This window comes from Buceros rhinoceros, unplaced genomic scaffold (assembly GCF_000710305.1).
Source record: "Buceros rhinoceros silvestris isolate BGI_N320 unplaced genomic scaffold, ASM71030v1 scaffold1669, whole genome shotgun sequence".
Classification (NCBI taxonomy): domain Eukaryota; kingdom Metazoa; phylum Chordata; class Aves; order Bucerotiformes; family Bucerotidae; genus Buceros; species Buceros rhinoceros.
This window is the reverse complement of record NW_010433103.1, coordinates 158,637-173,495: the sequence shown is the minus strand read 5'-3', so window position 1 is coordinate 173,495 and position 14,859 is coordinate 158,637. Positions and strand designations below refer to the sequence as shown.

The following is a 14,859-nucleotide window of genomic DNA, read 5'->3' as shown; positions in this document are numbered from 1 at the left end:
ACTGGCCTCACCTTCAGCCCTGTCCCCGCAGTGGATGCTGTTCAGCGGACCTCCCAGGTTTGCCAGCACTTACAGCTGCACTCAGCAGAGACCACAGAGCTCGGCATGGAAGGGCTCAGCTGGGGTCCATGCTAGCACCCTGCTCACGTGCACATGGCTGCTTATTCGCATCCCCTTGATGACGCAGGGGGAATGATGCTCCTTGGCTTGTGCAGCTGTAGGGTAAGGAACTTCATTTGCACACAGAACCACGCACAAGGATTCAGATGTTTGCTGGTTTCCTATTCTCAACTTCCTGCGTTTCCCCATCAGTCAATAGCAAGTGGACACTCGCTCTTCTCTGGCTCTTTGCAAAACACCTTTTTATTTCTCCTCTCTGTATGGAGAATCCTTCACACCAGTACGGCCACTCTGGGAGCGGCACTGAGCTCACAGGCAGTGCGCAGTGCTGGCCAGAAAGCGTTCGTTCCAGCTTCTTTTAGCCCTGTCCCTGCACCTTTTAGTGCTGGCACTGTAAGAGACTTCCCAGCTGTCCCCATCTGGGTGCCCGCAGAGGACACTGTTACAGAAGCACCGCACTGCTGGTGACCAGGACTCAGGGCCCAGCCAGCTCCCACCAGCTGTGACAGCCAGAAACACCGACAGGAGGAATCCGGGCGGGGAATCAGCGGCAAAAGCCATTACAACTGTTACCTTTGCTTGTACACGCTCCCCGCGCCTCCGCTCTCATTTTGTCTGACTACCTCTGCTCCCCGTAGGGCTGCCAGAGAGAAAACTGGTGGTTGGCACCTACCCGCCTCCTCCCAGCTCTGCCATCCCCAGCAGGCTCAGCAAGCATCCTTCCCTCCTCGGGAGACAGCTCCCGCGCCCATCGGTGCTGTCCGCCAAGCCTCTCCTAACCCCGCTGCAATTCACTGACAGCTTTACTTGCAAATTCCCTCTTTGCACAGCTCCTGCTAAGAACCTTAATATTCCTGCAGATGCAGAAAGGGGATTTCCAACAAGCATTAGGAAAATTAAACTTCTCAAGAGCTGTCTCAAGCTGACAGGCTATTTCTAGCTCTTCAAAGTACGGTAAGTGAAAATATTAAAATGGGGGATGGGGAAGTTGTAGTAACCAAATGGTGAATTAAGGCTAGAAACAAGGACAGCGTAAGTCTACTTCGCATATACATAAGGCATACATATATTATCTGTACACACACAGAAAAATACATGGATGTGTATTGTTCAAGGCTTCCTACTGCCTTACAACAGGGATTTATAATCTCCCCCATTGCTTCCAGCCAAAGCAGGTAACCCTAACGAGCGGGGCACTTCCTCAGAGATCTGGGCTTTGCAACCGCCCTACGCACACACAAGCACCAGCACTCTCGCGCAGCAGCTGTGATTAAACCAGCAACTTTGCACCCAGAACACCTACTCTGGCAGCAGCCCAGGCTCGGCAGAGGAGGCACTGGCTGGGCCCCTTCCAGGCTGTGCTGGGAGCACTGGGCTCACGGCAAGGCGTAGCAGAGGCTGCACTGCTGCCCTCCGCCCAGGTCTGCGTTCAGGGGTGGGCTGGGCTCTGCGGTACACAGACAGGCTGCAGCTAAGTCGTCTTCTACTCCTTTCCCCCCCTCTCTGCTGCTCTCCCTTTTTCCTTCTCCTGCAGAGCTTCCAAGCCCACACCCCGCAGAGAGGCAAGGCTGGCTGCAGCCGGGCCACTGCTGCGGGGTGAGAGGCTGAACCAGCCTTTCCAGAGGAAAAGAGGCGACTCCGTAGGAGGTGAGGGTGACACTTGCTTTTTAGGTGCAGCAAAGCAGCACAATTTAGCTGTTGGCAAATTTTTCTGCACTCTAGCTAGCATGGTTCTTGCTCTAAAACCTTGAAATTCTGGCTCATTTAAGGGCTGGTTTGAGTTACAGTGCTCAGCTTGTCTGTCTGTCCTCCCTCTCTGCTGTTGCTTTGCAGTAATCATCCCCAGTAGCCTCACAAATCATATTAAAATTGAGTTAGAGGAGCATCTTCTCCAGTTACAGTCCCTCATCGCCACTGCTTTAGGAGTGGGAGACACCAGCTCTGCACTAGACCAGGGGACAAGACAATTAGAATAGCTGATTAAAATCCTATTGCTCTTCAGGGGCTGGGGCGGTTCCGTGAGGGGTAGGCAGGGGGATGAGGAAAAGAGGCGACTCCGTAGGAGGTGAGGGTGACACTTGCTTTTTAGGTGCAGCAAAGCAGCACAATTTAGCTGTTGGCAAATTTTTCTGCACTCTAGCTAGCATGGTTCTTGCTCTAAAACCTTGAAATTCTGGCTCATTTAAGGGCTGGTTTGAGTTACAGTGCTCAGCTTGTCTGTCTGTCCTCCCTCTCTGCTGTTGCTTTGCAGTAATCATCCCCAGTAGCCTCACAAATCATATTAAAATTGAGTTAGAGGAGCATCTTCTCCAGTTACAGTCCCTCATCGCCACTGCTTTAGGAGTGGGAGACACCAGCTCTGCACTAGACCAGGGGACAAGACAATTAGAATAGCTGATTAAAATCCTATTGCTCTTCAGGGGCTGGTGCGGTTCCGTGAGGGCTAGGCAGTGCGATGAGAAAAATCTTTCTGAGCTTGCACTCACAGCCTGCCAAAAATGCTCTTCAGCTGTATGTATTAGTCTTGCAAAAACTACGTTACTGAATGCTGTATTAAAGTTACAGTCCAGGCTGCGTAGAGAGCTGGTACAGAGCAAGATTTGATCAATACTTGGGATTTTTCAGTATTACAAAATATTTTGCATTAAGACACAGCAGTCTGATGCTATCTATTTAAGGGAAAAATACAAAAGGGATGGATTTGACCTTGGTATCCCGACTGGCAGAACAGAAGGAAATGCCAAACGCTAAGAGCAAAGCTATCGATTGGGCCTGAGAAGGAGGACTGACGAAAGAAAGCTGTAGAAGGTTATTAATAGCAGGGAGGAGCACAGTGATTTGGGTTTTTGGCTGGATGACAACAGGAAAATAGGTGCCCACAGTCAATCAGACAAAGGATTTGCTGGAGGAACAAGGAGGTGTGAGATGCACCTGTACTGGTGGGAGACTCCCACTAGGAGCAGAGCACATGGATACAGATCATCCTGTCAGGAGCAGCCCAGGAGCATCCGGGGCAGCAGCAACATCACCTTCCAGCAAACCCATGGCGCACCTTGCAGCAGCGCAGGCAGGGCGCAGCCCTGCAGACTTTAAGCAAAACAACCTAGGAGGTGCAATAGAGAAAGCAAAGGCACACGGATTACCAGTGCCAGGAGAACAGCTACAGCTCCTGGGGACCAGCCTAGCACCTGCTGTTAAGCCCCCACTTCTCTATTAACAGCCAGTGAGATACCCAAGAGCTGGGGCAGGACTGAGTGCCCGCACAGGCTGAGGCAGGCGGCGATACCTGCTAGTTGTGCAGTGGGACCTCATGGAAGAGCACAAGGGTGGAAGAAGGGGTGATCTGCTCAGAGGAACTTCTGATTTTGATGGCTCGCTGAAAGGAGGTTGTTCTGTGCCTGGCTGCTGAGCATCGCCATGCAGGGGTGCAGCTGGGGCTCCCAGGACCAGCTCCTGGCTCCGGCTTCTGTATAAGCAGGCTGAGATACAAACATGCAGGAGCAGATGGGGATAAGCTGCAGTGAAAATCTGTAGCTACCACTGGACCCATGCTTCTGCTGAAGGCAGCTGGACACATCCAGTGTGCGCCAAGCTAAACAGTGCTACTGGAGAGTACAGCCCTCTACTTCTGTCCTTATTTCTCCCCCACTCTCTTCATCTGTGCTTACTGAGCTCAGTAAAATGTTGAAAATGGGACTCGTAGACATCTTCTCAGTCTCCTATCGTAAGGGCTGAGGAGTGAAGCTCTTTGGATTGTTTTTTAGGTCATTAATATGTTAACTGACTGTAGGAAGCTCTAATTTAATTATTAGGGACAAAGGTCCGATCATGAATATACAAAGCCCCGGTTACACTTCAAAGCTGCAGCTTTCTGGTGCTGGAAATACTGGTTTGAGTTCTGTCAGGTGCCACAGAATTCAGGTACCAAATAGCTAATGCCCAGCCTCTGTCAGTGTGCCAGCATAGCATCAGTCTGAGCTTGAGAAGTGTCCGTGATTGCAGAGGGGGAATGCAACAGGCAGCCTCATTTGCAGCCACTGAAAAAAGAAGTGAGTTCGGGTAGATGGAGCAAACAGCCGTGGTTCAGCGCTGAACATGTCCCTCCTGGCTCCGGGAGCTGTTTTAAGGAGATAGATGCAGGAACTCATCGTATGTTATCTACCAGCCATCTCTACAGCGTGACAGGAATTTCTTAACGAGCACTGGCAGTACATACAAACAGAGCAGTAGTGCTGCTTCTCCAGCCATTAATATTACATACGTGGGCTGCTTAATTTGCTGTTGCTCACAGAGCCGGAAGAGGAAGCCTGCATAATGAAGGATTTGTTGACAGAGGTCTTCATATCAAATCAGCAAAAAGGTAGAAAATGATCCCGTTTCAGGCATACTTGCTTGACTCATGTAACCTTGGTCCTTCTAATGCTCCTGATTATGGGCACAACATACCAGGTGTTCTGCTCTTCTCAGGCTCTTATTGCTGCCACTTTTGAACTTCATCTATTAAAGCTTTCACCGAGAAGCCAAACAGCACAATAATAGTCACTAATTTCACAGAAAAGAGGAATTCTTTATGCATGAGGAAGATGATGGCTGTTGGAAACCAAACACCCATTCAGAAAGGTGCTTATACATATGCCTGGCGTTAAGCGCGTAAGCAGCCCCTTCTGCGAGTTTTCAAACACTGAGAGATGAACTGGAAGCAGAACACAAGTCCCATCTCCTCGGAAAGTGATATCCTCATTTGTCTTAGAGCTCTCTTAGTCTCCTACCCATCCCCAGGAGGCAGCTCGCTCTGGGGCCAGGCAGGGCAGTGAAGAATGGTTAGTCCTGCCATCCCTGCCTGGGGAGCTCAGGTTGGCGCTGTGTAAGTCTCCTGCAGGACACAAGCCTCTCCTGCTCCAAACAGGAAAGTTATCTTGTGTACTCCTGATAGTATCAGCTGGTAGTAATACAGAACTGACTTTATAGGGCAGGCATTGTCCTACAGGCAATAAGATGCGCTGCTGCAGTGCTCCAGCGCTATGCATGGATAGGATATGGCACTACAATAAATAGGTGACAGTCCCTGGTCTTTCAAACTACATAAACTAATCTCTGAGATTTTTTTTCAATACTTGAGGCATTTTTTAAACACAACGTTTGGCAGTGATAGCTCCTTGCCTGAGTTAATTCCTCAGTGACTGATGCTTACTGGACTTTGCTTGATAATATACCCGAGTCCAACCAACTCCTGCTCCTAAATGACACATGTGAAAGACTCTTCTAAGTTGTAATACGTGAGTCCTTTAGCTCTCACTAAGGATCCTCCCCAAAGCAGCAGCCCCACAGACCACAGGGAAACGAGAGCAGGCGGTCTTGGAGAAGCTGAACACACAGAGCCGAGCTAAAGTGTCTCCAGTGTGCTCATTTCATTTACATCTCATTCATTATGGAAACGAGGTGTGAAAGTAGTTTCTAGAGCTACTTAGTGCAGGCTGCACATCAATTTAATACTTACTCTGGTTTTTCAAGTCACTTACCTCCACAGAACTCTTGTTCCAAACCAATTATTTAGCTGCCTTGCTCAGACTTTGAATTCACTGGTGTATTAATGCAGCTTGGTCTAAACCACGACATATTTTAGACTGCTGAAGGGGAGGCTTTAAAGTGAAGGAAGACAGTAAAGAACCAGCTTACCTGATTTATAAGACCATCAAGTTCCTACTCATTGTATTTATGCATGAAGTGCCTAAAAAAAGCCAAACTGCATCAGACATACTTCTTTTGTTAACACGTACCAGCCTATCAGTCCAGCTACTCACATGAAAAGAGACTCAAACATGAAGATAAGGAGGCAACTGGAAAAAAAAAAGTAATTAATAACACTCACAGGAAACTGGTTGCTATCAGCTGGGCTCTTTATCAGGCTTCAGAGATTGCCAATAGGAGCCGCAGCTGCAAAATGTCATGTGTATGCAGCATCTAAACACCATCGCTGCTTTTACGATGGGGAACAGAATTTAGCCCCCTTCATTTGCCAAACAGGATTCTCATCTGATTGCCTGGAATGCAAACTTTCCCCCTTGTGGTGCTACACGGTGCAGAAGCTCTCACTTAAAAGTCAGGGCCCTGTGCTGTGAGAGAAGTGAATATATGCAAACACAGAGAGAGCAACAGATACATTAAAAAATCTCCACTATTAGCAGATTAATTAAGAGATGTCCACAATCCACTTTGGCTTCTCCTCGAGCAGAGCTCAGGATCCTGCCCGGTGACTCTGACAGATTAAAGGGCGTGTGGGGGAGCGATGTCTCCCTCTGGTTTTGCCATAGATTTCCTATTTACTTTGGGCAGCAAATGGCTTAACCTTGGTGTTCTCCATGTCAGTAAGGAATCCACCTTGCTCAGAGCACTTCGAGATCCATGGACAAAGAGCACTCTAAATACTAGGTATTATTTATAGTATTGCCCTATGGATAAGAGCAAGCTACAGCTGTTAGAGACAGCAGGGACCTCTGAGCCAGCAGAAAGGCATAAATCTGAATGTCAGTATCCTCAGCATTGTAGCTGGCGGCTGTTTTGTCCTAGGAGAACATTTCAGTGGTTTGTGCTACCAGATGAACTTGCTGTTAGTTCTTCATGTTCCCCAGAGGCAGCTAACACAGAAAGCTGGATTTACCACAGCAGCTCATCGGTGAAGCAATGCTGACAGCCCGCTCCCAGCGTGGCTTGTACCTGCTCTTTCCGAAGGAGAAAAATGTGCCACGCAGTGATGCTTCTGCAAAGCAACCTTGCATGCACGCACACATCCGATCTGCACAGACTGCGAGCTGGGATTGGCCCCTTTCACCCTGCCCTCCACATGACTAAGGGTAAACCTCTGTGGACACAATGTCGTGATGTGTAAAAAGCACCTAAAATAGCTCCAGAACTGGAGGCAAGACTGTGGGCGAGCCTGCTGGCAGGCTGCAGTGCTGCGCTACAGCACCAAGGCTGCTTCCCTCACCTGAGCGCTCACCCAGAGCTAGTCCGAGCCCTGCACTGTGCTGTCCTCGCTGCTGCGCTTTGTCCTGGCGTTTGCTTAGGACTGAGTAATCCAGGCCTTGAGGAGAGGTGCTGAAAGAAAGCAAAGAGCCATTTGACGCGCAAGTATTGATCTCCAAAGTTTTGGGCACCTCGGCCCTATTTACACTAACTTACTCTTTTAAAACTGTCTTCAAAGGCATTTAGCCAAACATGGACCTTCCCAAGAGCACCAAAAGCAGAAATGCACATATCAGGCTTTCAGGCTAGAAATACGCACGTGGATTTATTTGCAAATAGTTTCAGATCTTGGAAGGGTGACTTGGTGCAAATACATTTGTAGCATAACATGTTGTTGATGTTTTATCCTCTCCCCCCCAACACTGCACAATGTAAAACTTTGTGACTAGATTGTGCCAAGAGCCTTAATTCACCGTTTCATCAAAGGACAAGTCTCCGCATTGCTGTCAGTCACTTTTAGGGTACACGTTCTGACAGTGAAAGGAAAGAGGCGTTCAGAGTAGGAAAAAAGATGAAGCCACTAAAATGCAAATTTTATTCACAGTTGGCATGTTTATAAATATATATATTACATTCTTACAATCTACAGTACATTCTAAATATAGAGGGATTCAATCTAAGTGTTTGTGGGAGGGCAAGTGTGTATTAAGCTGAGCAACCTAGATTCAATGGCAGAAAGAGTCTTAATAATAAAAGGAGGGCAAGGACTCACTCTGGAAAATAAGAGAAAATTCGAAATATAAGCTGGATTTTAGTCAGCGCTTTGGCACTTTGCCACTGGTCACTGGAGGCTGCTTTTGGACCTCACAAAAAATGTGGTGGTTGTAGGGCTTGAGGGCACATCAGATTCAAAGGGTAATCGCTGAAATCCTACCATATGTACATCCTTATCAGAGGAAAACAAAAGATAATCATCACCTCTGGGAGAAACAAATGTTATCTACCCAGTTTAGCTGTTCGGGTTTCAGTATTGAATGTGCAGCACTCCCCTGTGACCTGCAAGTGCCCTCTAAACGTGCTGAGCAGGGGTCTAAAGAAGCGTGAGCAGAAGGAACTGAACAACCTGACCTCTCCCAGAGAAGGGACAAAGAGGCAGTCGCTGTTGGTGTCTGAGTTCAGCACAAGTCACACTTACCCAAGAGAGAGTGGCCAGCTTTGGTAAATGACAGCACGTAAAGCAAGTGCCAACATGGTATCGACAGTGTCTGTGCCTGGCAAGAGCACACCGTGGAGAAGCGAGTGTGCACGGAAGGGAAGGAAGAAACCACACGCTTCCGAAGTGGACTGATGCTAGTGAGGGTAGCAGGTGGGGACGGCTCCCGGGAAATGGCTGGGAATACAAATTTGAAACAGGACAATCAAATAAAGTGGGCTTTTAAAAATAGCTTGTTCTCTCAAACTTTCCAAAACAGACCTTCCATTATACGAGTGATATTCTGAGTCTAGATTATATCTTCTCCTATTTTACAAATTAAGAAATACTGAAAACTGGCTGGCAAAGTTTATTACCTTGGCATCTACTTAAAAAGAGAGTTTCAGTTTTAACTGTGTACGTGTATCCATTCTTAGTGCTTGGGAGGCAGACATGCTGGTTTGTAAACAGCCCAGGTACTCCTTTTCCCCCTCCAGATTCTTTGGAAACTCGTGACTTTTCAGCTCGGGGAGCTACTTTTCTCACACTGTTGGGTTTTGTCAGCTTTAAATTAATGTTCTTGGATGGATATTCTCTGCATGTGGCTTGAATGACATGCTCTCTTTGTGGATCTATTTATTCTGAGACTGATTTTTTGCTTTTAACCAAAGCTTGCAATATTGAACAGTAGAGCTGTGCGAACTTTGTAATATCCAAACGGCACTGGAGTTTGTTATATTTATTGATTTCCTGGGAAAGCTCAGAGAACAAGACCGTATTTTGCTAAGTTTTTCTTTCCTGTTACCATGCATCAAAAAACCACACATATCTCTCGCTTTCATCTCTGAGCACAGAGAAGATTTGAATCTTAAGAGCTGTCCAGGTTCTCTGCTCTCCCAGCTGCTTTTGGGTGGCTTCTTGGGGCTCCATTGAGTTATCATCCACCAGCTGATTCTTGTTATCAACAGCACATTCTGCCCCACTACCCAAAATTAAAGGCAGAAGGTGAGTGAAAAAACAAATAAACGAACAAACAAAACGAAAAAGTCTTTTGTGTCTCATTACACATTTTCATGTAATCTCTCCATATAGTTTTTAAGTTCTTTGCACTCCCCCAGGTCCATATCCTGGCAGACCCATTTAATGTCATCCTCACTGCTCATCAAGATTGAGTTGACAGTTGGACACCCATCATCAGAGGAGATGGTAGTAAAGGTGGTGAATTTGACCCGTTTCCTCTTAGAGGTAGGAGAAGCAGTTGGTTCACTTTTCTGTTCTTTCCCTTCAGTGAATGTGGACTCAGTAGACCTGAAAGATTGTCCATCGATATTTTTGGCCACATTTGTGTTGAGGAGATACTTGCTCTCTTCGTAGTCCACTCCTCTGTCAATGGCTGTGATATGTTCGTCTTGTTGAGAGGAGAAATTTATGTGATTCTCCAGAAGTTCTGTCCTGTTGCTCAGCCCAACCCAGTCATGAGAATGGCTCATACCTTCTTGCTCTTCAAAGGGAGCTTGTTTGTTTCTGTACTTCAAAGCAAAAGTGACACAATTGATAAGGAAGACCAGAATTGCCAAGCAAAAGACTCCTAGAAGAGCATACATCCCTATCTCCAGATCGCTGAGTCCCCTAGGGCTCTGGACTAGGTCATTCTCTTCCAAGTCCCCGCTGTTTCTTGGCAGATCCACCTGTGCTGGGAAGCTCGTGAAGTCTATTGGGATGTTCTGCAGATGACTGTCGTCATCCAGGAGGCTTTCTCTGTCTTCTTTTTTACTTAAAATAGACCTCTGAGTGGTGGTCCCTTTGCCTTGCTCATGGCCCATTGAGGAGCTGTAATACTGGCCATCTAGCCCAGCTCTTTCCTGCAAAGTGTTTTTTTGACGCCGGTCACTGGCACGATTTTCTAGGTGAACACCAGCACCCCTGTGTTTACTGTCACTGATGTTTGGGTTGGCATCTCCCTGCCCAAACTTGACTTTAACGCTACCACTTCCAACTGCGAGAATGCTCTTTCTTTTGGATTTCTGGCACGATTCACTGATCACCATCTCTACCTTCACCAGTGTCCCCTGGCCTTCTGTCTCAGCAGCAATCACAGGCCACTTGTATTTGGGGTCATGGTGAATGGAGACCACCTTCTCATCCAGAGATGTAGCTGACAAGGAGAAATCTTTGGAGTCATAAATATCCAGGGGCATAACAGATCCATCACTGAACTGGATCCAGCAGCTGATGGCTGCTTCCTATAATAAATAAAATAAATACACACGCGCTCAGAATAAATATAGAGGGAGATATGTTCTGTCCTGGTCTATTCCCTCCTCCTCACAAGATCCATACACCATATATATCCAGAAAACAAATAAAAAGGGAGAGCAATAAAATTAATATCTTGCCAAGTTGTGAAGAGAAATGCTAGTTTAAAACACTCATTGGTAATAAGATTTGTTTCCCCAAAGGTGCTTAAAGGAGCTGAATCCCCTGGGCTCTGCAGAGTCTACTTCAGCGCCATAATAAATTACATGTCAGAAAGCATTACCAGCGACTGGGATCATTTACTGTGTATATTTAAATAAAAAAATTTACATTATTTCTAAACCGCTTAAAATACAAAGTCTCCTCTTATTACACACAGCACACGTTAAAAAATACCTAACACAGCAAGTAGGTCCATACATGGCTCCATACCTTCAGTCCTTGATCTTTGTCTCTCAAATTAAATAAGCGTTTTGTACAAGCAGAGGAAACCAATCAGTTGCTGTAGGAAATGGCCAGGGTAATTTTCATGCTTGTTAGCAATCAAAAGCAAGACAATGATAAAGTTTAATCTCGTGACACACTGATGCAGATTTTGTACTTCAGAGTGCGTGGAGGCTTATTGAATGTAAATGGGTGAGACCTGAGTACTAGTTCTGTGCTTGCACATGTGTAATGGCACAGCACTCCTGGGAAGCTTGACTTGAAGCATTTTAAAGTATTCTTAGATTTCAGAAAGCATGTGTTCACCCATTTCTGAAAATCAGGTCCTCTGAGGACTCTCAAATGGCTATTGAAAATTGTCATGCCACCTGAAAAAATCCTGGCATTCATGTGCCAATCATTCACGGGCAAAATTCAGATTGCTCTCCTGGAATCCAGTTCCTGTCTCTGATGCTCTGACTTGCTCTGTTTTAGCTGGGATATTTGCACCTTGTTAGACACTGGAGAATCCACACAGAAAGACTCCTGGCTTGATGAGTGGATTCTTTAGAGTCTAAGACGAGGTGAGCTCTTGTCTGGTAAGGGTTGGGATGACCATTCTCTGAGAGAGAGCCTGACAGACAAACAGCCAACCAACCGATTAATAACTGTACGTGCAGAAAGTGTGATTATTAGTCTTGTTTCCCTATATAAGCAGTTTCTCAAACAGATGGTAGTTACATTCTAGTTCAACATATACACAGAGAATAAATACATATTATTATCTTTGAGGCCGTTTCCAGCACACAGGCATTCACCTGTTCAGAACACGGAGAATCAGCCTCCAGTCTTTGGGGCTGTGTCGTGCATAATCTACTGGCCTGATTCTGAAATCCTCGCAGCCACAAAGCCCCGCTTCCTTCACCGGGAGATTTACTTCTGTCTCTATTTCGGGACAGAGCCCTAAGACTTTGCTGACACTAACATAAATCCTGGCTTTGTGTTTATTAATCTTTGGATATTTCTTGAAGGCCACATAGAATTTGTGTCATCAACTCTCATCCTCCCACTGTGTTGCTTAAAGCTGCGTAATCATTTAATGATTTTGCATTGCTTTGATTATAGGGATTGTGCTCCGAAAATCACGTACTAAGCAATGGAAGGAATCAGATGCCTTTGAAAACAGAGTCAGTCCTTGCAGGGTGGAAGGTGCACATCTTCCTCACTGGTTTAATACCCATCTGATGCTGTACCCCGAAACCCAGAGAGGGACTCATCTAGGCTCCATTTCTGGGAACTGAAATGTCAGTGCTGGGCAGCATTCTCGGACTAAATGCCATCAATCCAGCTTTTGGGCTGATTTCAAGGTAGCTTGTTTAACTCCCCATGTCAGCAATGGATTAGCTCACTGGCCTTATTTCTAGCTGCTTGGCATTGATTTCTTAACTTCTGGAAGACTATGGGAGCCTGATTTTTATCACCCTATAAAGACAGCAGTTCTGCATTATTTCTCATCCCGCATCCCAAGGATAAGACCCCACAATGAATTAAAGTGTCTCAGCAGTCGGCCAGATTTCAAAAGCGCATGCCATGACCATTTACCTTTAAAGCTGAGAGCACGTTTAAGTGTTAAGAGCCCAGTGCACCCTTGACGTAAGTCCCAGAGTTGAAAAAAAAGTTTAAATTTCAAATGTAGACAGAAGCACAAGGGCACATACCAAGCAGGGACTGACGGGGACATCGCAAAGTCCAAAAGCCCTTGGTATCTGTTGGTTCCCTAATACAGGGACTAAGAATAAACAAAACCTGGTTTGTGAAATCATGAATCAGGAAATGAGTCAATGGCTCTGATTCATATTCTAGTAATGAATCAGAACGGAAGGGGTGTTCCCTAACTTCTGAAAATACCCACAGAAAGTAGCTAAAGGACGAAGAGTTTGGTACCATGCAAAGCACCTTCTCAGGGAAAGGTGTGCGCCAAGGGTGGATTGGTTGTCTGTGGCAAAAGGCTGAACTTGGCAGTCTAGTTGGCAGCATCTCCTGTGATCTAGGAGGTGCTGGATGGGACGTGATGATCCCATCAGCTTATCAGGTTGCGTATGGTGAATCCAAGTGGTGTCTTTCCACGACAGAGTAGGTGGGGGCAATAGTACCTGCTTTGGAGACTGGAGCAGCTCTTGGGCTACTGCTGTAGCAAAGATGGCTTTATTGCTTCCCGGACTGAGCTGCAGAGAAAGCGACAATCCAGTCACCAGCTGCACCCCCAGGTCAGTTATTGTCACCTTCTCATCCAGAACTGTCACTGTCTTCTCAGCCAAGATAGCGTCTGAAAGGGGAGACAATATCTGAAAAGAAAAATTGAAGTTAGCAACAGCCATTTTGCAGAGCACCAAGCACAATAGCTGCACGGAGCCACTGTAATACGGATAAGTGATATTTATGTTAATGAGCTGAATTGCTCTTAGCAGGCAGACATTATTAAAACATCATTAAAAAATGGCCAGTCACATTTTATAACTCTTCCACAATAACAGGGTGCTTAGAACGTGTTTTATCAACCTAATTCTAATCGGCCATGCCATTCACTTCTGGGCCATGCCAACCGCATCTGATTCTGATGGATCAACTGTTTGTAAACGGAATCTTTACTTGAAATGCAATTATTTTATTAATGATCCCGTTTTAGGTAGCATATGTATAATGCAAGCTGTAGGTTTATATAAAATCCATAGAATAAATGGTATTTAATTCTATCCGATAGAAAGAAGGCTAATGTATTGCTGCAATAAACACTCATGACCCTGTACACAAAGTTGACAGAGAAAGCGTATTTTGGTTAAAAAAAAGGGCACGGAGGTCAGTGCACCGATACGTGACATCCAAAGACGCTCATTAGCAAGCAGGTTGAATTTAATGATGTGGAGAGAGTACAGAGCATTTTGGAAGCAGTTTATAAGAGGTATTCTTTAAATATAACTTGCGCTCAGCTTTTTTCCCCCAGATTTTTCTTTCCACAGTTTTATGTCATGTTTAGGAGCATTGTAAGCCCCAGAGCTTTGGAATGTCATTCAGAAAATCTTTACAGATTTTGCAGAAAGTCAAAATCTTGAGTTCCCTTTCTCCAGCCCTGTCAACCTGTGTTATCGACAGGGGTGCTGCTTGTTTTCTGGTTTGACAGCTCGGGATGATGAGCATGTTTGTAGAGCTGGGTTTTTTTCCTGTTCAAGTGCTTGTTAACATGTTTTCTGCTCTGTAGTATCACTGGATTCATCTCTTTTTTTCTTCTCTTTCCTTCTGGGATCCCATTTTCTAGGCCGGTATTTCTCGGCACAGCAGGAAGAACTGTACGTGAAGAGCTGCCGGTGACAGGATGCACAGGTTTAGGTGCGGCACTTCAGAACGCCACACGCACAGTGGCATTTATAGGCCAGATTCTTGGCCGTATCGGCTGAAACCGATGAAACTAAATCTGCATCCCCGCAGAACACAGCTTAGTCGTTACTAATCAGTCAGTGTTTTAACATTGTTCTAGAAGTACCTAGTGTTATTTTTGCTTTGTGCGTATCCTGCAATGTACCCTAATGATTTGAATTTTGTAACTCACCGCTCGAGCTTGCAAGGTGTGCAGGGACTCGATCTCACAGGACTCATATTCTAGTCTCAGTTCCTCAACCAGCACTAGCTGGTTTTTACTTTACTCTTTGCTCTGTCACTGTAGGCTTTGAGAAGACCGAGCTGTTTCACCCGCTGCATGCCTTGCGATAGCCCATATACTGCGTCCACGTTCAAAAAGGGCCTTAGACAAACATTATCAGAAACACCCCCAAGCACACAGGGTGGCCTAAATTTACTAAAAGTGCAATCTGTGTGCTTTGGGGCACAACATAAAAAGAGAAAACCGCTCT

General features: G+C 46.0%; 1 protein-coding gene across 1 annotated transcript in view; it reads right to left on the bottom strand.

Annotated features, from left to right (window-relative positions):
* Positions 1-9,336: 9,336 nt before the first annotated feature.
* TMEM132D (transmembrane protein 132D) overlaps positions 9,337-14,859 on the bottom strand; it is a gene marked incomplete at its 5' end in the record, with an annotated part of 146,762 nt that continues 141,239 nt past the window's right edge. The window contains 2 exons of the mRNA XM_010143982.1: positions 9,337-10,518; positions 13,108-13,299. Coding sequence (XP_010142284.1) covers positions 9,337-10,518; positions 13,108-13,299 — 1,374 coding nt within the window. The remainder of the gene's footprint in view (positions 10,519-13,107; positions 13,300-14,859) is intronic.